Raw genomic sequence first — 26,445 nt, forward strand, 5'->3', positions numbered from 1 at the left:
CTTGGTCAAGGCGAGATCTGACCCGAGACCCGGAGCTTTTGCACTGTTCCCCCAAAAGTCTCCCGCTCTGAGCGGAAAAACAACAGCCGCGCCCATTTTTCAGCCCAGTTCAAGAAGACTCCTGGCAGCTTCGCGTCTTCAGAGCCGGGGAGCGCTTGCGCATTCCGCCCCGCTTCGCGAGCAACTGTCCAGTGCTAAAAACTCCTGTCGGGCTCTTCAGCCTTAAGCGGGCTGCAAGCGCTCGGACGCCTCGCGTGAGGCCCCTGAAACGGTTCGGGACTTTCCCTCCCTCTACCAAGGAGCTCAAAGCCGTCGGCGGGTCAACACATCTCTTCTTATCCTTCCTCCACCTCACTTAGCGAAGGGTGTCGGGATTCAAGAGAATTCCCAGCCTGCCCAGTTAAGAGAGGCTAAGCTTTATTCTCTGCCCAGGGCGCACCGGACACGGGCTTTTTGCCTCCCTGAACCTAGCCTGTGTTTAAACAAGGTTAAGCGGCGTCCTCGGTTCTTCCCTCTCAGGGCCAGTCTAGTGGTGCTTCCCTTACCTGCCAGGGAAAGGGGCAGGCGGGGGGGAGGGAAGGGGGTGTCGCGGGCCTTGGCTGATACGCTCGTCGTTAGTTGGAGACGTATTTGCTGCGGGTAGCCAAGGGGAGTCTTCAGGGCCCTTGTTGTCCCCGGGGGCTCCTGTCCTTTTTGGCTACTCGAGGAGCCAGAAAGTAGCCCTCGCGTCGCCCTAATGATTGGTTGAGGTGCCATTACATCATGTTGCCTGAGCTGCCTCCCTGGTTTTCTCGCGCTGAGGAGAAAAGGGCGCGCGCGCGTTTCTTAGTGGGAGCGGGAAGCACATCTGGGAAACCGCAGGCGACGGCGCGAGGCAGGGAGAGAGCTGAGCGCGGGAGCTTCCCTTCTTCTTGACCAGCCGGCGGCTCCTAATTCCTGGGGGAGTGGTGTGGTGGTGGTGGTGTGGTGGGGCTCCGAGAAGACGAACGTGGAAGGCAACGAGATGCTCCGAGGCAAGTCCCAGGAAGCAGAGCCCGGAGGGCGAGGGGACCTCTTTCTCCGCTGACCGCCGCTCGCTTAATCCAAGCGCAGGAAAATGGACTTTGAGAACGCCACGGAGAAGTACTGGGGGATGGCTGGTAAGTTTTAGCCCGGGAAAGCGAGCGCCTCGCCTCGCCTGAAGGGACCCGACGGCCGCGCCAGTCTTCTTTCCTAAGGGTCCACGGGGTTACCGTTCACTCAACCCCGCCCGCGGACCTCGAGGTAACCCTGGGCGGGCAGGAAGAGAGGAAGCTGCGCGAGTCCAACGTCGGCTGCCCTCCTGCTTCTTTGAGCGGTAGGAACCTCGGGAGCCTCGAAGGGGATCCAAGAGTGACTTCTGTTCCAAGACGGAGGACCAAAGCTATTCGGGGACATGACATAAGAGAACCCGAAGATCAAGGGGGCCAGCAGGTGTCACATGGCGTAGAGGCAATGACCTCCAAAAGGCAAACAATTGCGAGGGTTTTTGGGGGGGGGTCAGAAGGAAATGTGTGGGGGGGAGGGGGAGTTTCAGAGAGAAGAGAAAGCTGTACTCCTTTCTTTTAACTTTCCTAGGTCCGTTGCCTCTGCTGCCTTCTTCCCTTTCCTTTCTCCGCTTTGTCCTTTCTTTCTGATCTTCAAGCGCCCGTGTGTTGAGAGGCAAACAGAAAGTGGCATGTTTCCCCCACATCTGGTGACCCCCAGAGGTGCTGAATGACAACTCTTATGCCTCCCCGGTTGGCGTGGCTTTGGGCACCACTCAGAGAGGGCTGGGATGCGAATCTAAATGAAGCGGATGAAGGCTGATAACTCTCACAATAGCAGCAACAGATCTTGGAATGAGCGGAATAGGGGACAAGGATGATTAGGAGTTGGCATCAGATTTCCCTTTGCTCAACCGAAGTGTAGGGTTGGGGTGGGTGAGTGGGAAGTAACCTGTAAGAGCAGGAGAGGGGTAGGATAGACTGGCTTTTTGCTTTGATTTTTGGTTTGGCTGGGGAGCAGATACTGCAATCCGAAACAAGGGGTCAGACACCTGACAGCTTAGTTTGGATAAGAATTATTTGCATTCTTCAGGGTCAGAACTTAATCCTATAAAGTAATAGAATGGTTTGATCTGCAATGAGAGATACTATCTCTGCATATTTTTTTAATGTTTGGACAATGACAACTTATCCCCCTCCCCCCTCCCCACCATCCCATATTTGAAAGAAAGTATGGTACCCCTGGTTGGCTTGAGTTTGAAATAATTAGAGAGATCAACTCTCCCTCCCTGCAATCATGGGCTCCTTGTACTTATCTCCCTCTATCTTGATTCTCCCTCCCCTTATTTCTCCAAATCCACGGGAAAGGGAGAAAATAATTTGCAAAAATCTCTTATTAGAGAATACATTTCTGACAACTTATCTGCCACCAAATTAGAGAGTTTAATGCTGGGTCCCGTGACTGAGTTGCCATTTTCAGATCCAAGATTATGTAAATATGGATTATCCTTTTGAATAAACCAGTGCCGTAAGTAAGAAAAAATTTGACAACCATGGTAGATCTCAAAAAGCTAAGCAAGATCAGACTTATAGTAGTCAGCGCTTTAATGAGAGACCACTAGGAAATACCACTAGGCTAACATTTAAACTGGGATTTAAAAAAAAAAATCCCCCAAATATATGCATACTGTTGCCAAGAAAATGGCTTGGATGTGTCTATGAAATAAAAAGGAATGTATTTTGACTCAATGGGGTAATTACTTAGCTTGTTTAAGTTGCTTTTTTCATTTCTATTCTATTGTGGACATTTAGGGATAGAGAGCTTTTCTCCCTATGACAAAACTTAAAAAACCCCAGATAAGAGTATCTGATTATTATATTAGCATTTAATGAGTAATACATATATGGAATTCACTACTATATAGATCACATGGAAGTCTGGATACTTACAGTCACTGATCTTACTCATTACTTAATCACTTTTAAATATTAACGTGACTTTATTTTAAAATGAACTTCTATTTTTCATTAGTAATGTGACTACAAACCCATATAGAGATTACATTTACTTGTTTTTATCATTTTATGAGCCCTCTTTCACACTTTCTGCTCCATGGTATTTCAGATATAATTTTCGGCAATAGAGAAGCATCATAACATTAGCCTTGTGGATTTAACTACACGAGGGGAGAGATGAGAAAGCCAAAGGTTTCAGAACATGGATATTTGCAAAGCTATTTCAGACTAAGGGCAAATAATGTGCTGCAACATGACATATTGTATTTTACTGCAAGCATCGTAGTTTTGATGGCAAGAAGGGGGGGAGCATGTGGGTGTGCTTGCACCCACAAGCATATTTGTATGCATAGTTATACCTATTGACGTATTTATGGTACATATGGTGGGGAAGGTTGGCTGAGGAGGAACTCATGATCTATATCACAGTGCACTAATTTAAGAATCAGAGGCAAAGTAATTGATAAGTTATTAAAAAGCACTTTTGGTGCAAGGATATTTGGCTATTTGGAAACGGGGAGCTAATAGTATTCTCTAGCATCTTGCATTTCAAAACTAAAAGGCTGGCCCTACAAACTCACCAGAATAGGATATAAATTGTAATATTTTAAAATACATTTTGGTGTATATTTCTTTCAATAAAATTCAGTACTGTTGCATTCCATTAAGCTTACTCACAAGTAAATAGATACAAGACTGTAGTCTAGAAATTGCAAAATGTGAATGATTTCCACTCTTCACAGATGCATTCTTTTATTTTTGCCAGTCTTTACTTCCAGGGTATCTAGATACAATTTCCTTTTCTCTTGACCCATACTTGAACTATTTATTTGTATATTTATTTAAATAACTATGGCATTGTCCAGAAGCCATTACTCCCTTCCTACTGAAGGATATAAAATGACTCAAAATAGCCCTGGATAGCATAGATAACATGAAGTCCTAAAATCACAATCTTCCCATTATTATGAATATATCTGAACAATGGTTTCATTTGTGTTCTACTAAATACTTTTGTATTGCTTTCCATTATAAAGGTGACACAACAATAAATGCCTCTTGATATGTTGCCATCTTAGTAGCCACCTTGTTTCTACTTTTCTCTGCCAAAGAAATGTTGATATATTAGAAGTGTCTCCAATCATCTATCCACAGAAGTCTATTGATGCTAGTAATGATGCATCAGTTTTACTCAATTTTGTGCCCCCCAAGATGCATTAGATTACATCATTCACAGCTGGTATGTCCAATGAATAGCCAAGATACCCAAGAGAGTTAGTTATTGTTAGCTGCTTTGAAGACCACTTTTCTTGTTGAAATTGCGTGATAGGAAGCCTATTATTATAGTTGCTATTTTGGCCAAGAATAATGGCCATACATTTTAAAAATAAACTTCAAAAACAGCTACAGGGCATCTAGTTGGGGAAAGGTGATCTTTATAAAGTGGGCTGGTGGAAGTAGAAGTCCTGATTAAGTTAGACCTGAAAAAGTTAGTTAGATTACGTATAAAAGTAAAAACATCTGGTGTCACTTCCCATCCCACACATATCTGTGCTAAAATCACACACACACATACAAATATATATATATACAAATATATATACATACAAATATATATATGTGTGTGTGTGTGTGTGTGTGTTTGTGTTAATACAACACAAATTATATATATATATATATATATATATTTGTTTTCGTAGATTTTCACGGGTGTAGGTATGCTGGTTTTGTTGTATTCGGGTCTTTTCCTTACACGGGAAAAGACCCGAATACAACAAAACCAGCATATATATATATATATATATATATATATATATATATATATATATATATATATATATATATATATATATATATATATATATATATATATATATATATATATATATATATATTACACAAATGCCATGTGCAAAAATAATTGTCCATGTGATGTTGATTTAAAAGATATTTATGTGCAGTCGGGCTAATTAAAGATAAATGGAACCTTAATTTGCCAAAAATAACCTGGATTTGGAGATGTGTCAAATAACTTTCATTTTTCAGGTTGCTACGTTTGAAATTGGGTTGCATAAGCTTTCATGAATTGATTCATAAGGTTAAAACTGAAATCTTTTGAAACTCATGACATGTTCATGACAAAAGTGATTATGAAGTCAGAATGCACAAACACACATGCATATATATATATATATATATATATATATATATATATATATATATATACATACATACATACATACATACATACATACATACACACACACACACACACACACACACACACACACATACTTGATTTATCAAATGCAAATCTGATCAAAATTAACATGTTGGTTTTCAGCTACAACCAAAAATGTTATGTTAATTAGTTCTGTTTGGTTACTTGTAAAGTAATCCTAGCTAATGGATATGGCACAAACAGACCAAATCTATTGTATGTCTCATGTTGGCTATACACTAATTTAATTGTCATGAAGTTCCTAAATATATCTGGGACTTGTAACTAGGGACAGTTATTGAGAAGTTCATATTCCCAGTGCTACACATAAAGCTACGTTTCATAATCTACATTTACTAATCTGGTCTAAATTATTTGAATATTACATAGCCCCCTCTCTAAACAAGTGGTAAATATAAATTCGGTTTAGTTGAAAGCTCCTAATAACAGCAAGTCCTACTGATAAAGAAAGCAATGTTAGTTTCAGTTTGGCAAAGCGGCACATATTCTATAAAGGGCTCCATGTGCCAGACAACAAATTACAAGGTACAGATCTTTTGACAAAGGTTGTGTCTTAATTCTAGGTAGAATCAACTAGAATAAAAGAGGCGGCACACCTCATGCCACTAATAGAATGGGATCTACTATTTTCATAAGAAAAGGCAAAGAAAAACAAAGATGGGGTAAAGCTCATGTTCAACTGCTTCTTCAAGAGATAATTACTCAAGTGTCTGAATTTAAACATATCTATTCTCAGGGCCCACCAGGCATACCATTGTGCTCCTACAAAATTGATTCTGGCCCACATGATCACGTGTCATTGGCTGCTGTTGGTTAGCTGAACAAATTAAGTTGTGTGTTGTAGAAAGAATAGGTCTAATCCCACCATACATTTTGCCCAGTCAGTCACAAATGCAGTCTCTTCTCTTATTTGTGCAGCATTAACTATATCTGTCTGCCTGCCTGCCTGCCTGCCTCTCTCTCTCTCTCTCTCTCTCTCTCTCTCTCTCTCTCTCTCTCTCTCTCTCTCTCTCTCTCTCTCTATCTATCTATCTATCTATCTATCTAATCTCTCCGTCATGTATATCTATCATCTATCTATCATCTATCTATCATCTATCTATCTATCTATCTATCTATCTATCTATCTATCTATCTATCTATCATCTATCTATCTATCTATCTATCTATCTATCTATCATCTATCTATCTATCTATCTATCTATCTATCATCTATCTATCTATCTATCTATCTATCTATCTATCTATCTATCTATCATCTATATCTATCTAGCTATCATCTATATATCTATCATCTATCTAGCTATCTATCATCTATCTATCAATCATCTATCTCTATCTATCTATCATCTATCTAATCTTCATCTTTATTATTTTTATAACTAACTCAAGGTGGCAAATGTACATAATATTCCTTCCTTTTCTTATTTTTACCACAACAATAATCCTGTGAGATGGATTGGGCTTAGAAAGAATAGCTGGCCAAAAGTGACCCAGCTGCTTTTCATGGCTGAGACGGGACTAGAACTTACAGTCTCCTAGTTTCTAGCCTAATGACTTACACACACACACAAACACACACACACACACAAATACACATACGGTTGATTATACGGGATGTAGTTATTACACTGGAGACAGACTCTAGGATAATGATATTAATACAATACACTTAAATAGGTTTTCTTAGTTTAATCATATACTGACTCCACTGAATGAATATGATTTTCTTTTCGTAGTTTTTTTTATCTAAATAAAGAGATTAATCATTAATATACTTTCTTACAGAATCATTACACTTTTTTCCAAATAAAATCAAGCTGCCTGCTAGAGTCTATTCATCTATTTAGTTAAGATACTGTATCTGAATATCTTCATTTGTTAGACTTTATTGACAAGAAAGGAAAAGCTGGAGCTTGCTAGTAATTTGTTTCTTTGAAATGCAAAGTTAAAAACTGAGTTGCATATCACTTTCCAAGTTATGTACATTAGCTGCACCACATGGGTGCAGAGGTGTGTGTGTGTGTGTGTGTGTGTGTGTGTGTCTGTGTGTTTGAAGGGGAGGGAGGGAGGAAGAGAGAGAGAGAGAGAGAGAGATTGTAAAATTCTGACATGCACTCTCACTTTTCAAACCAAGTACCGTAAGATGTTCACAGAAATGCTAGTTTATGAAAAGCTGGCTACTATGTATAAGAACAAGTTGATGTTTTACAGGCTGCTGAAAAAATAGATGTCTGAGATCAACGTCTAAGAAATGGGAGGTATTCTCAGCCCTTTCAGTTATCCAGCATTGCTCTGTGTATTTAGTTGGGTAATGAGTTTTCAATCATTGCTTGAATTACACAAACTCCCCTTGGGAGATACAGCAAGGTGCGGCTGTCAGTTACTTGCAAGGTAAGCAATGAGGACTTGACAGTTGCAACTTGAGGCAGGACTGGTATAATGTATTAGTTATGAATATTCAGTATAACTTTGGAAAATCTAAATTCCCAGTCTCAGCTCAGCTACAAACACACTAAATAGCATTAACAGAGGGCTTCTCATTTCATTTGTCTCAGTGTTGCCTCCAAACTATAGACACCTGCTGCAATTTATGCACAATATTGCAAAGCTTATAAGCTATCTGTAAAGATTATTAGCCGTAAGAAACAATATTGGATTATAATACCAAGTAACCAAAAAAGCAAGATGATAATGGTGTCAGCTAGGCCGGGCAAGGTAATTTATCTTAGCTGAATGGACAAGCTCTTCTAATTAGTTGCTCCACAACATAAACCTTTGACGGAAAAAACCAAGGAACAGTTTTTTCCCCTTGGCATGCATATATCTAGTTTAATTGTTTCAAAGCTCTTCAATCTGCAAATAGCAATATTGAATCTCACAGAGTGTCCCATTATATGATATTTAAATAGGAGATCTTAATGGTTAGGATGTTTACATGGGGCAGAAGGAATTGGAAAAACAACCATATTTCATTGGCTAGTTGCTCCCTATCATCTGAGGCAAAATCACTGTATCAATATTCAGGCTAGGGTGAGCCCCATAATTAGATAAAACAGATGCTTCAAGCAGTAAATTCTGAGATTGAGGAACACAACGCAGATGCAGGAGGAGGTAGCTGTGTGTATCATGTGTCCTTTTAAGATTGCTGGTTCAGGTACAGTGCAGGATCTTTTTGCTACTGTCGTTTCTAGAAATGGTGAGGGCATAATGTTGATTGAGCTTTTTGTCTTTTGCTTCATACAACAACAAATGTTGAGATGGCCATATTAAGGACCAACATTGTTTATGCCAGGATATTGCTGTAACCTGGTAGGATTGTTCCAATAATAGGGAATTGTAGGATTGTACTTATGATATGTGGAAAAGGCCTTGGGAGACTAGCAAAGAGATGCTGCCCAGAAAATGGTCAAATAAAAGACAGCCTAGTCTGCAGCTCTATAGTGGACAGGGTGAGAGGCTTAGAAAGGATCTTCCCAAGTGTTTAAGACTGTAAAGAAGATGGTAGAAGAATTGTACTCTCACAGACTTGCAAGATTCTATTAATGTAGCTTTACAAGAAAGTAGAATTAGCTGGTCATATTTCCTGTCTCATTTACCTGGTAAAGCTAAGAGTTTAGCCAGTTTCCTGTACCACTATATGATGTTGTTGGGCTACAGTTGGTGGAATCAGTGTTACAGAATTAACATCCAGATGGGACCTGTTAGTACAGTGCAGAACAATCTTTTCCCATAGACATTCATGGAAAAAAGCCGTAACCAAAACATTGTGGGAAATCATAAACCATGTGAACATAACATCCCACTTATTGCCTCTATTCACTAACATGAAGAATTAATCGGTCTTGAGGGAGTTGCAATGGGGACAACAGCGGGGACAGATGTTGTAGTAGAGCAGGGTTTTTTAAAAGGAAATGTTTTTTAGGAAAAGAAGGATGTAGTTATCTCATTTCCAACTTACAGAACATGGAATGGTAATAAAACTTCTATGTTAAATACAGGATTTTCTTTTATTAATTAAACATAAAAGTATTAGCAAGCATATTTGGATGCTTCTAAATTTGTGGTTTTCATGCCAAACCAGTGTCCCACTATTCAAATAAATGTATTTACAGTATGCCATCTACTTGAGATTGCAAAAACAGATAAAAGGGGTATGTCAAGTATTTAGTAAGTGTTGGGAGTGAATTATATTCAGGTGAATTATTATTCTTCAGAATTATTTTATATCGTCTGATAATACCAGTATTAAGCAGTCAATTGCATAGCCTTCCCTCTTGCAGAATAATAAATAACTTAAAATCAAAATCAAAAATTTGTTTTGTTAAAATCTGTAAATTTCTTGGTTATTTTGGCTTTCTTGAGATTTTTCTGCAGGAAATTTTTAAAATCAACACCAATATTTCTAGACTCAACTCACTTTGTCTTCTGCATAAGTGGCATTTTTAAACACTGGCTGAAATACTGCAATGTTACGCTTTTCAATTAGCCCATGCATTAATTAGTTGTGAGTCCAGCCATAGCAATTTATTTGCCTTCTCCTGTAGTGAATGTTACTTGGCTCTAATGATCCCTTTGGTTAGGTGGCTTCTGAACCTTTAATTTACTAGATTAATTCCTTTCCATATTACTTCACTAGAACATGCTTTGGTATTTAATCCTCTACATACAGTATGTTTAGAGTGGTCCCCTTGGCTGAGCTTGTGAGAAGATTTTTCTTTCTTTCATATCACTTTGTGGGTTTCTGCCCATGATTCTTAGTCAGAATATGTATGGCAATCATCTCTTGTCCTTTGCACAGAGATTTACCACTCACCTAAAATCCCCACATATTTTAAGATAAAACTTTTTTGATGCTTTCAAGTCAGTTTTGTTTACTGGCAACATATCAGTGGTTCACCATTAGTATTTTCTTCTTAGGGCTGAGAGTCCAAAATCACCCAACTGGCTTCTTGCTTAAGGCTAGACTAAAATTCATAATCTCCTAGTTTCCAATCTAGTGACTTTAATCATAACACCAAACTGGCTCGCATACAGAACTTTATAAGGATATTGTTGTTATTTTCTTCTCAGATGAGCTTTCCAATGTGGTTAAGGGTGAATAATGCCATAGACTGCCATAGCATTAGGACTGATTTTTCCAATGCTTGGATTTTACTGCTGCTTGCAGGTCTATATTCTCCCATGGTCTACTTTATACTATGAAATTCTGCTGCTGAAATGTTGCTGAATGACATTTATTTAGTTATTATTTTATTTATTTATTTATTTATTTATTTATTTATTTATTTATTTATTTATTTATTTATTTATTTATTTATTTATTTATTTATTTATTTATTTATTTATTTATTTATTTATTTATTTATTTATTTATTTATTTATTTATTTATTTATTTATTTATTTATTTATATTTGGTGCTTCTAGACCGCCCCCTCTCCCAGAAGGGACTCGGGGTGGTGTACAGTCCATAGAGAATATCACAAAATACAATAAAAAATTAAATATGTACAGTTTGGAGGAGGTTAAAATGCAATTAAAAGAACTGTACAAAGCTAATATAAATATAAATTTTTTAAATCCCTAAAACAGACACAACAGATTAAAAAACCCCTAAGATCACCAGATAATAATACATTTGCCAGGAGGGACAGTTGTAATTATGCCAGGCCTGCTAATCGGAACAGGTGAGTCTTCAATTTTTGCCGGAAGGAGCGGAGGTCAGAAGTGGTTCTAATGTCGGGGGGAAGGTCATTCCAGAGGGTTGGGCCCATCACAGAGAAGGCCCTACTCCTTGGTGTCGCCCGTTGGCATTGCCTAGTGGACGGCACCAGGAGAAGTCCCTCCCTGTGTGAGCGAATTGGCCGCAGGGATGTATGTGGGAGGATGCGATCCCGCAAGTAACTAGGTCCCATGCCATGGAGCGCTTTAAAGATGGTAATCAGCACCTTGAAACGCACCCGAAAAACCACAGGTAGCCAGTGCAGCTCACGCAGGAGAGGTGTTACGTGGGAGTACCTTGTACTCCCCATCACAGCCCGCGCGGCTGCGTTCTGAACCAACTGCAGTCTCCGGGCGCGTCCCAAGGGCAGCCCCATGTAGAGAGCGTTGCAGTAATCCAGGCAGGACGTCACCAGTGCATGAGTGACCGTGCGTAGGGCATCCCGGTCCAGTAGGGGGCGCAATTGGCTCACCAGGCGAACCTGGTGGAACGCCCCCCTCGCCACGGCTGCCACATGGTCATCCATTGACAGCCGGGCATCAAGGAGGACGCCCAAATTGCGCGCCCGTTCCACAGGGGGCAATTGTTCGCCCCCTATGGCCAGCGATGGAATCAGCTGGCTGAACCGAGGTGCCGGTAGCCACAGCCACTCGGTCTTGGAGGGGTTGAGTTTAAGTCTGTTGTCCCCCATCCAGACCCCGACGGCTTCCAAGCACCGGGACATCACTTCGACAGCCTCGTTGGGGTGGTTTGGGGTTGAAATATACAGCTGAGTATCATCAGCGTAGAGGTGATACTCAACCCCAAAACCACGGATGATCTCACCCAGCGGCTTCACATATGTGTTGAACAGGAGAGGCGAGAGGACCGACCCCTGTGGCACTCCACAAGTGAGTGGCCTCGGGGTCGACCTCTGTCCCCCTGTCAACACACATTGCCTTCGGTCGGAGAGGTAGGAGCCGAACCACCGCAAAACGGTACCTCCGACTCCTATCCCCTCCAACCGGCGCAATAGGATACCATGGTCGATGGTATCAAAAGCCACCGAGAGGTCTAATAGGACCAGGATAGAGGAACAACCTCTATCTCTGGCCCTCCAGAGATCATCAACCAACGCGACCAAGGCTGTCTCTGTGCTGTGCCCGGGTCGGAAGCCGGACTGGCGTGAGTCTAGATACTCGGATTCGTCAAGGTGTTGTGGAAACTGCTGCGCCACCACATTCTCGACAACCTTCATTCTTGACAACCTTCGATCCCTTCGCAAAGGGATCATTATATGCCACATAAAGAAAAGTGGAGCATGTTCTTCAGAACAGTCCTGAAATTTATTTTGAGAAGCAAAGATGACTGGAATATTTTATGAAAAAGACATGTGATCCATCCAGCTAATTGCAGTCAACAATGAGTGAATGGTAGACCAAAGATCTAGGAATCCAAGACTTTTCTTACCCTTCCATTAACAAAGCATCTCTTATCTGGATGTATTGGAAATTGGTTCACAACTCTCTCAGGCTTCTTTCTCTCCCATCTCTCATGAATAATATCTATATTGTCAACTTCCATATCTATGGGCCTACAGTCCATGAATCAAGTATATGCTTTGCAGGCAGGAGCCTCTGAGTTCAATCCTTAGTATTTCAATTCAAAACGACTTGGGAGCAAGCAACATGTAAGGCTTCTTCCTGAGATGCAAATTGCATAATATGTTAATATGTGGCACACAGCTGTCTGCCATCTCTTATTTTTTTCTGCAGTAGCCTACTTTGGACCAATCAGATTGTGTGTGTGGAAAAATTTAATTCTTCCCAAATGTTATTTGATTACAAAATTGTTTTGAATTCTTGCTGCGTTGCACTTTTGCTGTTGTTTAAAACTTTATTGCCTCCAAATATGTGAATGTGACTGATCCTGTCTATGAAGACCCCTAAAAAGGATCTTCATAGACAGTATTAAATTTTCTCCTTCACGGTGATTATGCTGTAAATTCTAATTGTCCAGATAACATTTGTAAATGGAAGCCCCCAGAACAGGTTATATTTATTTATTTTTTCAACATATATAGCTACCCATGTCAAATATATGAGTCTGGTGGCTCACAAACAATTAAAACACAATACAAAACAGCAAAGCATTATATGATTAACAACAAAAACAATATAAAAACCATACGACAAAATCCCTAGCCAAGGTATTCTAACATCCAATAATAATAATAATAATAATAATAATAATAATAATAATAATAATAATAATAATAATAATAATAATAAATAATAATAATAATAAGTCAAAAAATTAAGGGCAGATGCTAGCAACTCGAAGAACATGCATGAGCAACGGCTTAAAAACAACAAAATTATAGATCAGCTAATCAGAAGCTATAGATTGGATATAAGAAACATCAATGAAGCTGTAGAGATTGTAAAACAGCAGATAACAGCAACAGCTAGGAAAATTGAAAGATATGAGGCACGAATCATCCAGTATAAACAAAATCAGCAATTTCGATCAGACCAACGGCGTTTTTATCAAAGTCTTAATGTGAATGGTGACACCAAAAGTCAAAAACCAGAAAAGCAGGCCACAGTTGAATTCTGGAAAGAATTGTGGGAAAATGCAAAGGACTACAATAAGGAAGCAAAATGGATACATGACTTTGAGAAAAGCATTGGCAACAAACAAATGCAAGTATTAAAAATAACAACTGAGATGGTCAAAAATCGAGTAAAAAAAGTAAAGAATTGGACATCACCTGGAAAGGACCAATTACATGGTTTCTGGCTCAAATATCTGACCAGTTTACATGCAATATTGGCCAGGCAACTGAATGAGATTTTACAAAATGGCCAAATTGATGAATGGTTGACAACTGGAAAAACATACTTGATTCAGAAAGATGCAACTAAAGGAACAATACCTGAAAACTACAGACCAATAACATGCTTGCCAACAACCTTCAAATTACTCACAGGCATTATTGCAGATAACATTATGGATTATTTGGAAACAAACAACATCTTGCCAGTAGAGCAGAAAGGCAACAAAAGAAGGAGCAGGGGCACAAAAGATCAGCTCCTTATTGATAAAATGATATTAGAAAATTGTAAGAACAGAAAAACGAACTTGAATATGGTCTGGATTGATTACAAAAAGGCATTCGACTCATTGCCACATAGTTGGATCATAAAATGCTTAGAAACAACTGGCATTAGCAAAAATATTACATCCTTTACTGAAAAGGCGATGAAACAATGGAGAACCGAGTTGGCAGTAGGGAATGAGAACTATGGAATGGTTAATATCAAGTGAGGAATTTTCCAGGGTGATTCACTTTCACCTCTTCTCTTCATCATCGCGATGATCCCACTATCAGTAATCTTTTAAAAAATGAAACTAGGCTACCAAACAGCCAAAGAAGCCAAAAAAATTTCGCATTTATTATATATGGATGATTTGAAACTCTATGGAAAGTCAGAAATAGAAATCCAATCATTGACAAACACAGTCCGAGTATTCAGCACCGATATTTCAATGCAGTTTGGCATGGAAAAATGTGCCACTGTATCCATAAAAAGGGGCAAAATCACTACATATGAGGGAATTGAAATGCCCAATGGCCAACTAATTAAATGCAACGAAAATGAAGCCTACAAATACTTAGGCATTCTGCAGTTGGATAACACCAAGCACGGAGAAGTAAAAACTATTGTCAGGGGAGAGTACACCAACAGAGTTAGGAAAATTTTGAAATCTAAATTGAATGGTGGAAATACAATCAAGGCCATAAACACCTGGGCAATACCAGTTATAAGATACACAGCTGGTATAGTTAACTGGACACAAGCTGATTTGGACCAGGAAAAACCAGGAAACTAATGACAATGCACAACAGTTTACATCCACGTGGTGATATTGATAGACTATACCTACCCCGAAAATCAGGTGGCAGAGGATTATTACAAGTGAAGCAAATAGTTGAAGAAGAAAAACATGCACTGGCTGATTATTTAAAAGAAAGTCAAGAACATCTATTAATCGAAGTAAAGAACAAAAATCTATTGAAGGCCCAACAGACGAAACAAGAATACAGAAAAGATGTGATAAAATTAAGAATGGAGAGTTGGCAGGACAAAGCATTGCATGGCCAATTTCTGGAAAAAATAAAAGATAAAGTGGACAGTGAAAAAACTTGGTTATGGTTAACAGCAGGTACATTAAAGAAAGAAACAGAGTCACTAATCCTGCCTGTGCAAGAACAAGCTATCCGCACAAATGCCATTAAGGCCAAAATCGAAAAATCCTCTGATGATGCCAAATGTAGACTTTGCAAAGAGGCTGATGAAACTGTTGACCACATACTCAGCTGCTGTAAAAAAATCGTGCAGACTGACTATAAAATGCGGCACAATTGAGTGGCACAAATGATCCACTGGAATTTGTGCAAAAATTATAATATTAAAACAGCAACAAACTGGTGGGAATATAAGCCTGAAAAAGTCGTCGAAGGTCAGATGGTCAAGATCTTGTGGGATTTTCGCATACAAACGGATAAAATACTGGTGCATAATACACCAGACATCACACTGGTTGAGAAAAATAAGGTTACAATCATAGACATCGCAATACCAGGTGATAGCAGGGTCGCCGAGAAGGAATATGAAAAAATCGTGAAATACCAGGATTTAAAAATCGAAATCCAACGATTATGGCACAAACCAGCAGTGGTAATTCCAGTGGTAATCGGCACACTGGGTGCTATTCCAAAAGCACCGGAATTACATTTAAAACAGTTAAAAATTGACAAAATCACCATCAGTCAAATGCAAAAGGCCGCACTGCTTGGATCCGCACACATATTACGAAAATATGTTACGACGTCCTAGGCCCCTGGGTGGGGCCCGACTAGTAATTAATGCCAAATCCGGCGAAACAACTGGCTTCTGTGATACAATTCTGATAATAATAATAATAAATACAGCCACTGCATTGGCTCTCCCTATGCCCTATAGCAAATCCATGTCCTCAGGATCTTATGGAATGCCAGCAGGGTTGGGGACAGTGAGATCTCTGGGAGAAGGATGTTCCAAAGTGTGTGAGCCACAACAGAAAAGAGTCTTTTCCTGGGTCCCATCAGATAACAGTTCCCAACCAATGGGACCCAGAGCAGGCCTGTCTGCTAGACTTGATGTGATTGGAGAAAGGAAGTCCATCAAATAGCTGATTCAATGCCATGAAGGGCTTTATAGGTCATCACCAGCACCTTGAACTAACTGGCAACTACTGCACAATAGAGGTGTAATGTGTGCCAATTAAGGAATGTACTTAACTGCTTGTTGTACAGTTGCATTTTGCCCCATACAAAGCTTCCAAATATTCTTCAAGGGCATCCCCATGGAGAGTAATACATTTGCAGTAATCAACATAGGAAATGACCTACGCATGAGTGATCATGAGCAGGAGGACCTCTTGGTCCAGGAACAGTCACAACTGTCACATAACATGTAGTTTTGGTAATTTACTCCTTTATCTATGTTCTCAATTATGTCTACTTCCTCCTCTACTTGGACTGAACTCTTCCAGTATAGCAGCAGTTTCAGCTTTGCCTGCTATACATCTTTTAATTTAGGATTAAAATCTTATGTTAAGACAAATTCTTTTGATGTCCCCAATTTATATTCACAGTAAACCTGGGATGGCATTAATTACTGTAAAGTTAATGGACTTCAGTTTAAAGTTATCTTTTACTTACTTGAATTAGTGCTGAGTATGAATAAAAATCCTATGAGAATTTATTCCTGGTTTTTTTCTTTCTTCCTCTTTAAAATTTTTGAACTGTTGTTTGATCATCTGAACTACCATTCCTTTGAGCTAAAACTGTTTTGATGTAGTTATATTTTACTGTCTAGTTTTATAACACTTTTACTAATAGTTTCTGTACAAAGAGAAGCATAGGGAATCCTAACTTACAAACATCTGTTTTTTGGGTGGTCCTATGTTCACGGGATCATGGGAGAAATGGTCATTCTGCTGACCACCCTTTTGGTATTGGATCCCAAGGAGGAAAGCCATTCGCACATCCCCAAAGAAAAAGGGGGAAATTGCATATGCTAATTCATAGCAATTAAAGCACATTCGAAATAATTATGATTTAATTATGATACTTTTGTATAGAGGGATATATTTCTTTGTCTTATTCAAATATAATAATCCTCTGGCATGGATTTGTCCTCTTGACACCCTGCAAATATTGAATAGGGTACATGTTCACTCTGTCTAGAACTCTTTGAAAGGAACTCACTTCAGTTCTCCATAAATTAACACTTTCTAGTAAGAGAGAATTGTGCTAGAAACTTAATACTGATGACCTTTCTCTTTCTAACTAAATTAGACCCTTCTGGGGTAGAAAAGAAAAAGAAAGCTTGCCTTTTGTACATATCAACAGGATCAGTTTCCAATCTTTTTCTATGTTTGTTTGTTTTTTGTTCAGTTCTTCAGTTACATTTGACTCTTTGCATCTATCAATAACTGAGTCTTGGAATTTGTCTAAGTTTATGTTTGTATCATTATGATAGTATCTAGTTGTTTTGTGCATCTGCCCCCTTATTGGTTGCTTTTGATTTTTCCAAGCATCAGGATCTTTTCCAATGATCTTGCCTTTCCAATTCCAATTAGGTATCCAAAATATCTAAGATTTAGCAATAGTAGAAGCATTTAGACTTATATGCTGCTTTACAGTGCTTTATAGCCCTCTCTAAGCAGTTTTACAGCATCAGCATATTGCCCCCAACAATCTGGGTCCTCATTATCCCCACTTCAGAAGGATGGAAGGCTGAGTCAACTTGAGCCTGTTGAGATTGGAACTGCCAAATTGAAGGCAGCTGGCAGTCAGCAGAAGTAGCCTGCAGTACTGCACTCTAACCACTGTGCCACTGTGGCTCATTTAGTTTATATTTAGGATTAGGATTAACCTAATTTTACTCTCTTTAAGACTTAAAGGACTTAAAAACCTGCTTTTCTTAGATCTAAGGTTTTCTCAACTATTTTCTCCAGCACCACAATTCAAAGATACTGAGTTTTCTTGGTATAACATATGTGATGTTCCAGTTTTCAAAAGCCCTATTTTACAACAGGGAAAACTATGGTTTCACCGTACATCTTTGTTGGTGGTGTGATCTGGTAATATTTTTACCAGATCATGGTCCAAGCAATAGATGTCTCTTTAATTCATGGCTATAGTTACTATCCCTTTACATTTTTGAACATAGGAAGATTTTTTAAAAAATCTGTTACTACTTTGGCTTCTTCTCCAGCTACTTGCATTTGGTTGGCATTATCTGTGACATAACCTTAAGATGTTTTGCTTTACCATTGAGCAGTAGAATATATTTTTCCATCCTCAGTGAGTGATTCCTTAAGTCATCCTTATTTCCAGTTATCAAAGTGATCACATTGGTGTATCTGAAATTGTTGATGTTTTCCCTAGTCGTATTCATTCTAATTTTATTTCTTCTCACGCAACATTTCCTGCCTAGGCAGGGGGTTGGACTAGAAGACCTCCAAGGTCCATTCCAACTCTGCTATTTATTGTATTGTATTGTATTGTAACATTTCTCACAATATATTCTGCAAACAAGGTACATTATAAAGGACAAGTATATAACTGTGGTATATTCTTTCCTGCATTTCACCTAGTTGCTTCACATTTCATTCTGGCTGCTGCTTCATCATACAAATTCCTCAACAGGAAACTGAGGTAGCCCAGTGCATCTATCTTTTTAAGGGTTACATATAATTTGTTGCAATATGCACAAGATCTGCTTCTGGAATCTTGTAGTTTGCAGCTTGTTCCTAATAAAATGGTGTGGTTTTTTTGCACCCTGCATTCTGTTTACTGGCCCAATCCTTGCTTTGACCTATCAGCAGCATAGCTGCAATCAACATAATCAGGAAGCAATTGTAGCTTTAATATTTTGGAATACGGATTAACTGCCTACAAAGCATATCATTAAACAGCCTAGCTTGATTTTCAAATCATGCATACAAAATTTTGCTGAAACTAGAAAAGAGTTCATATACAGCAGAGCAAAAAACAGAAATCATTCTCCTTCCAACTAGCATACCAGAGAATCCAATCTGATACAATTTTAATTGACATAAATTTCTTCTATTCACAGACTATTTCAATCATAATTAATGGTATTCTCTTCTGACGATTTAACTGACATCCAAATCTCTTGAAAATCAATAAAAGTTCTGTTATAGATTGGAAAAATACAGCTTAGACATAAACCATTGGGAACTGAAGTTTATACCAGTTATTGAACATAGGACTGTTATATTTCCAGGCAAGCAAAGAGTTGGACTCCCACGTTAAAAAGAAAAATGCTAGTATTGTATATGCTAGAATAAAGACTAAGACAGAATGAATTATTGTGAAACAGAAAAGAGCTAAACCATGATTCACTACCTCTCCCAAATTCTCAGGAATCTTACAATGTAATATGCAATAGCCAGCTCTTTATTTTTTTGCAGTTGCAAATAAATTCATCATTATTGATTTCTGTGATTAATTTGGCCATTAGCTCTTTTGTCTATCAGCTGAGGGTAACATAGATATGTTTTTAGCTTTTACTGGCTCTGGGACTAGATCAGCCTAGATCAGCCTTTCCCAAACTAGTTGTTACAGTGTAGTATACTACAACTCCCATCATTCTAGCTGGGGTGAGAACAGCTGGTCTACAGTGGCAAAATAATTTTTGTGCTTTTCTAACAATCAGGTTTAATGTTCTTATTGCATCCATCTTTTTTTAAAAAAGCTACGCAATTCATTAACCAGAAGCACTTTGTGTCCCAACACTTAACTGGATTCTGTCATGATACATTTTTTATATCTCTTCAAAAAGCTAGAAGACATTCTCCCTCTAGAAGAACGTCTGGTCTGTTCCAGAGGGCGAAAAACATATCAAGCATTTCATGTTTATGCCTCGATGAAAGCCATTGATTAAACTGTCATGCCTTCAGCATCTCTTAGAAGCAGACATGGCTAGTGCAGAATGCAGTAGCTCACCAGGCGATGGAAGCTATACCCATTTGCTCAAACAATAGCTTTTAGTTATTCATTTAGATCTTGAAAAGCCTGGATAGTTTTAGATTATGATGCAGTTCACAGTAAACCATAGCATGGCCAATGGTGATATCCAAATTCTGAACAGAATTTCCATAAATATCCAAGAAAGAGCATCTTAATTACAATTTCTGCTTGTGAGCTTAATTACCAAAATCATGGTGATCTCCTTTCAGTCTCCCAAGGAAAAAAAGGGAGAAAGGAGCATCTTCAAAATGAGGATACTTTACCTGTTAACTTTTCTCTTCCCTCAGCTGTCCAAAACTTAAAACAAGCACAGAGGTTAATGTCAGTTACTTGATACTAGCCAATGGAAATTATAGGTTGTCATGTTATCTAACGTAAGTTGCAAAGCTGAGTCCAGTGTGTCATGTGTATCCAAACTTCATTTCATTGAAATTTCAATCCTAAGGAAATTATTTTCTAGGCATAAGATCCACTGCTACCCATAGGATTTATTTCTGAATCAATATGCACAGGGTGTATTTGCTTACATATCTTACCAAATCTTTCCATATGGCTAGGTTCCTGAGGAATAATCTGCATAGTTAGAGCTATAAAGTATATAAACATACTTAACATTTTTTTTTCTTTGGACTGGTTTTAGATTGTTATGGAGTTTTTAGTGGTTGTGTTTTACACCACCCAGAATCATGTGTTTGTGAGATGGGGTGGCTATATAAATATGCTAAATAATAGGATATTAGCAATAATTGAATTATCAGTTTCCATCAGATGGGAAGGAGGATTATGATGAAAAATAGTCTTGGTCTTCCCTAAATCTGACATCTTGCTGAGGTCCAAGCAAATTGTGGTACAATTGATAACTTAAAAACATAAGAAATGGATGTGGGTGTGGTACATTGGGCATGGGAAGTTTTGCCCTTATCTGCTCCACAAACCTAACCAAATTATTTTGGGAGCTCCCAGGGATCAAAACTGAGAAAATAGCAGCCATGATCATTTTAAAGCTTTGCCCTTTTAAAAGGGCATTACATAAAAAAGACAAGGCTTCAGTCACATGATCATAGCCACTATTTTAACTTTTTTGATCCCCTCTTGAAAAAAATGTAATCAGCTGGCAGTGGATTTGCACATAATCATGTTTATTATTACTGATGTAGTTGCTGGATTTATAGCCCATCTTTCCTTCAGGAAGTTAAGGTGGTGTACTCAGCAATCCCCTTCTCCAGTTTTTTCCCTATAGAAAAGCTCCAGGTAGGCTTATTATAAGAGAGAATAACTCGCCCAAAGTCATCCCATTGACTTCTATAGCTGAACCTGGATCTCCACAGTTCCAGTCTACTGTCTTAGCCACTACACAACATTTTATATACAAATAATTGAATTAGTCTTGTATCAAATCAAGCTATTGATCTGTATTGACCAGGAATTTTTAATATCTCATTTAGTGACATTTCTCAGCCCTACTCCTTGAGATTGAGTTTAACTGGATATGCTAAAAGCTGAACTCTAAGACCTTCTTAATGCAAAGCATGGGTCTTCCTATGAAACAATAGCAGATTTCCATTGCAAATGCTCAAAGGTTGACTCTTCAATGAAGTATCAAATCCATATGCTGCATATGTAAATCATATAAGTTGCCTATTTGACTATGGGTTCTGTAGACTAGCTTTTCAGATACTCTTCCTACAGTTTGTATTACCCGAATGTGCTAACTAAAGGACAACAGTATTTTTTGAAGACAATCGGATAGCTCCTATAGGTATTAACTAAGCACTGTTCTGTTTCTTGGAAACAAGAGGACAATCTTCTATCTTTAAGCAAAAAAAAAACAAGTTCTTTGGATGATGATAAAGAGGCAACAACAGCTCCCTAGCCAAAGTTTTGTAGACACCATTGTTGGAGAATATCTACTGCACAGCCTGTTCTGGACCTCCTGTAAAGGTTGGGTGCTTTCTGCTACAGTCAGTGATCCTGTCATTTCCCAAGACTGAGGGAAATATTAAACTGCCAGTCCAAGTCTGCTTCAGTATGTAGAATGGGAATGTGGATATGGATGTTATCTTGTATTTGATGCAGGCAATAAATATGTTGCTGTGGGGAAATGAACAATTGTTGGCCGATAGGTATAATATCATAAAACATATTTGTTAAAATTTATCTGATAATTTGTTTTTACTATTTCCAAGGATGATGCTTATGAGAAGAAGTTTGAGAATATGTGACCTACCCAGACACATGCAACTATTGCAAGATACTTTGTAGTATAACATTAATACTGTTTTGGATGAACCCTTTACAGCAGATGTGTCAGCCTGCTTAAATCTGGTCTGAAGAGCCGACCTGGAAATGTGCCTCTGCCACAGGGTGAGCTACATGTGGCCCACTTTGACACCACATTTTTTCTTATTCTTCTTGTTCATGGATTGACCTTTAAGTATCTCTATAGAAATAGGGCAGTCAGAAAAAAGCTTCCTGGTTTTGCACTAAGAGGAATACTCAGAAAGATTCAAAGTCAGCTCTTTTTCCTGCCTTGTCACAGAAACTTTCCAATATCTATTCTGAACAAAAATTACCAGTTAGCTGTTGTAAACAACCAAGCAGTTAAAGGAAGATCAAGCAGCATTGACTTAGTTGAGAGCTGCAAAACTCATGAGGCTAATTCAAGAATGTCCTTCAAAGAAGGTTTTATTTAGAGAAAGCAAAGAAATAAAAATGATGGATTTGAAAGAAACATATCATTAAATTAATGAGTAATTATTCTTGTTTAGATGTTAAAGGCTATTTAGCAAGCTAGTTAATTTGAAAAAAAACCCCCACTAAATACACTTCAAACAGATGCAAACATTTCCTTTATTCAAGAAGCAACATGTTTCTATGTCACAATATAAATACACCGTGCATATCCAATATATATGATCACAGAAAAACCCAAGATATATTCTTTGGTTATGAGAGGCTCACCTTTCTTACATAAAAGTCTGGGTAAATCTTGGCAGACTCCTGTTTCACAAAAATATTTCTTCTTGTTGGAAGAAAACCTGGATGTAAATTGGTAAAATGTTGTGCCATCTAATGGATAAAATCATTCTCATTCACTCTGAGTTGGAAGCTGGATGGACAGAAAATATCGAGAAGACAGTGATGACATCTTCAGTTGTTATGTGGGAGGTTTTTAAGCCTATGGATCCCCCAAAAAGTAGACAGACTCCTCTGTGATCTTACATCTACCAAGTGTGGATTGAATTCCCACTCTACCCAGGTAACAAAAGCAGCCAGAGAGAGGACTGGAGGTTTGATCCCAATTGTGATCAACACACTCTTGAGGTAGAGAGAGGTGGCAATTACCAATAAATAGGCATGATCTATCTGCTCCATATGAAAAAAATCTTACCATCATATTTCTGATGTTCCCCTTCATGAGGAAGGTTACTGTTGATGGGCTGCGGTTTCAGAGAGTTCTGGAGGATCAGATTATCTAGATCTGTGGCACGCAGAACCCTCTCTGCGGGCACGCCAGCAGTCACCAATGTTCCCTCTAATTTTTTTCCAATGTGAGCAGAAAAGTATAGTGTTTGAGCGGCACATTTTCATGCCTGAGCACCTGAATTTTTTTCACAGATGTCACCTAAGACAACAACGAAATCAGTATGATTTGAAACTCAAAGTTATGTTTCTTCAAGGTACCCGCTTAATTCAAAGTGTTATATAATATCAGTATCACTTAACAACGCTCCTGCTTAGCAACCAAAATGTTGGCTCAGAAACTCTGGCATTTGAAGCACGCAACTCTTAAAGCTGTCAAGTTACAAGACCCTTGCACCCTCAACCCTTTAGGAAAAAAAACCCCAGGGGTGTTGAAACTTGACAGCTTTAAGACTTGTGGACTTCAACTCCCAGAATTCCTCCTCCAGTCATGTTGGCTCAGGAACTCTGACATTGAAGTGTGCAAGTCTTAAAGCTGTCAAGTTACAAGACCCTTGCACCCCTAACCCTTTAGGAAAAAAAACCCAGGGGTCTTCAAACCTGACAGCTTTAAGATTTGTGGACTTCAACTCCCAGAATTCCTCCTCCAGTCTTGTTGGCTCAGGAACTCTGGCATTGAAGTGTGCAAGTCTTAAAGCTGTCAAGTTACAAGATCCTTGCACCCCTAATCCTTTAGGGAAAAAAACCCCAGGGGTCTTCAAATCTGACAGCTTTAAGACTTGTGGACTTCAACTCCCAGAATTCCTCCTCCAGTCCTGTTGGCTCAGGAACTCTGGCATTTGAAGCATGGAAGTCTTAAAGCTGTCAAGTTACAAGACCCTTCCACCCCTAGAAAAAAAACGCAGAGGTCTTCAAACCTGACAGCTTTGACTTGTGGACTTCAACTCCCAGAATTCCTCCTCCAGTCATGTTGCAGCGACGTCATCTGCGTGGATCTGCTCCATCTTTGCTTTCTTCATTGTAGGCAGGGCTGCTGCTGAAGATGCCGACAAGCTGCTACCTCCTCCTCCTCCAACAGCACCACCAGATTTGCTCCTGAGCTCAGCGCTGGGTTACCTGTGCCCGCTCCTCCTCCTCCGTGCTTTTGAGGAGCCATGAGGCTTTTTTCCCCCTGCTCCCCCCGCCTTCCTACTGTCTCCCGCAGCGTCATGGCTCTTCAAAAGCACGGCGGAGGAGGAGGAGGGGGCAGCGGTAACCCAGCGCTGAGCTCAGGTGCTCCGAGCAGAGGGGAGGTGCCGCTACCATGCGCGGAGATGCCGGCTGGAGCTTTGGCGGCTTCATCTCAGCCGCAGCGCCGGGCGGCAAATCCGGCAGTGCTGCCTGTTAGAGGAGGAGGAGGAGGTGGCAGCAGTTCTTCCGGTGGCGGTGGGGGCTTTGGGGCTTCACAACTAGCCTCAGTCGCCCCGTGCTCCTCAAAGCAAGTCTGGGGAAGTCCTTTGCAGGCGGCCCGTTCTAGCTGCCTGCAAAGGACCTCCCCAGCTTCCGGAGCGGTGGCAATAGAAATCACTGCACGGCAGTTGAAAACTGCTGCACGGTGTTTTCTTGCCACCTGCGCGGCCACGCAGCCGTGCACCTTAGAGGGAACGTAGGCTGTCACCCCAGCCCAGCTTCACCACACACATGTGCCTCCCGCTGGCCAGCTGGTCTTTGGATCTCTGCTGCACATGCACATGAAATGTATGCAGGGGATGCAAGCGCATGTGTGTGGGGGCAGGGCACATGCATGGACGACGCTCGCATTGCATTTTGAGGCCTTGTGTGGCCCCTCCGTGGCCTGTTTTGGGCTTGGAAAACCTCCTGCACCAACCTGGAAGCCAAAAATGGGAGAGGGGGTGCATGCGCAGGGGTGTGTGGAGCATGGACGGTCATGTGCACATGCACAGGGGATAAGGCACATGTGCAGGAGGCGGGGCATATGGGGTTAGGGTTAGATAGGGTTAGAATAGATTGCACTGAAGTGTTCACTTATGCCCATGTCATTGCTCGATCAACATACTGTTCTTAGCTCTTCATGATGCTGCCCTGGAAACTTCAGCTGCTCCTCAATGTAGTGGCATGGGTAGTTAAGTGGTGAATCCAGGCTAGTAAATCCTGGTCAGAATATGGGCTTACGTAAATTTGACTGGAACTATATTTTATTCATACATACTATAACAGTGTTTTTTCAACCTTGGCAACTTTAAGATGTGTTAACTTCTTTTCCCAGAATTCCCCAGCCACAGTTCAAAAATGCTGGGCTACAGTAATAGAAACAGACCCCTTAAAAAGTATGTTTACAATACCCAAGCAATAGGGACTTGGAAACATAAAGCTTTCAGCTAGTTGGAAAGCTTAACATTTATTCTTCCCTTGAATCTTGAATTTCAAACCATGTCATTCCCCAAAGAGAAACTTGGCTGATTTTACACTCCACATATTTATGAGAAACAAACTTCCCGCCCCACCCCCACTAATCCACATAATGTAATTTGGATCATGACAAGTAATTTTTATCTTTGATGTGAACTGCATGCGTGGCTAATCAAAAAATTATTTGAAGATTAGCTTCATCTTCCTAATAATTTCACATTTGGATTATAAAAGAGGTAGACACTACAGATCCATCAGTTAACAGACACACAGAAAATCCACCTAAACTAGAAAGCAGATTATAGTTATCCAAACAATGATATGTCTGGAGGTTCTCAGCAAGGATTAACCTCAAGTGCTTATATGGCAATATGGAATCCAGCACACATATTACAATGATTAACAATTTTATATTATAGTTTGTTCATGAATTTATAGTCACATATTTGTGACTATAAATGCATACAAATCCATATTTGGCTGCATTACAGCATTTTAGGTTCATTTAACAAGGCAGAGGAAAAGTTACTACTAGAA

General features: G+C 39.5%; 1 protein-coding gene across 3 annotated transcripts in view; it reads left to right on the forward strand.

The window, feature by feature from the left end:
- The first annotated feature begins 987 nt into the window (after window positions 1-987).
- CHRM4 (cholinergic receptor muscarinic 4) overlaps window positions 988-26,445 on the forward strand; it is a 61,319-nt gene continuing 35,861 nt past the window's right edge. The window contains exon 1 of one of the 3 annotated variants that reach the window (XM_081937237.1): window positions 988-1,139. In XM_081937237.1, the coding sequence (XP_081793363.1) occupies window positions 1,097-1,139 (43 nt within the window). In that variant the 5' untranslated portion in view covers window positions 988-1,096. Of the gene's footprint in view, window positions 1,140-1,275; window positions 1,453-7,559; window positions 7,657-26,445 lie in introns of those variants that run through there. The other 2 variants (XM_081937239.1, XM_081937240.1) reach the window with 2 other exon arrangements.

The sequence above is a fragment of the Natrix helvetica genome (assembly GCF_964273705.1).
Source record: "Natrix helvetica genome assembly, chromosome: 1".
Classification (NCBI taxonomy): Eukaryota; Metazoa; Chordata; class Lepidosauria; order Squamata; family Natricidae; genus Natrix; species Natrix helvetica.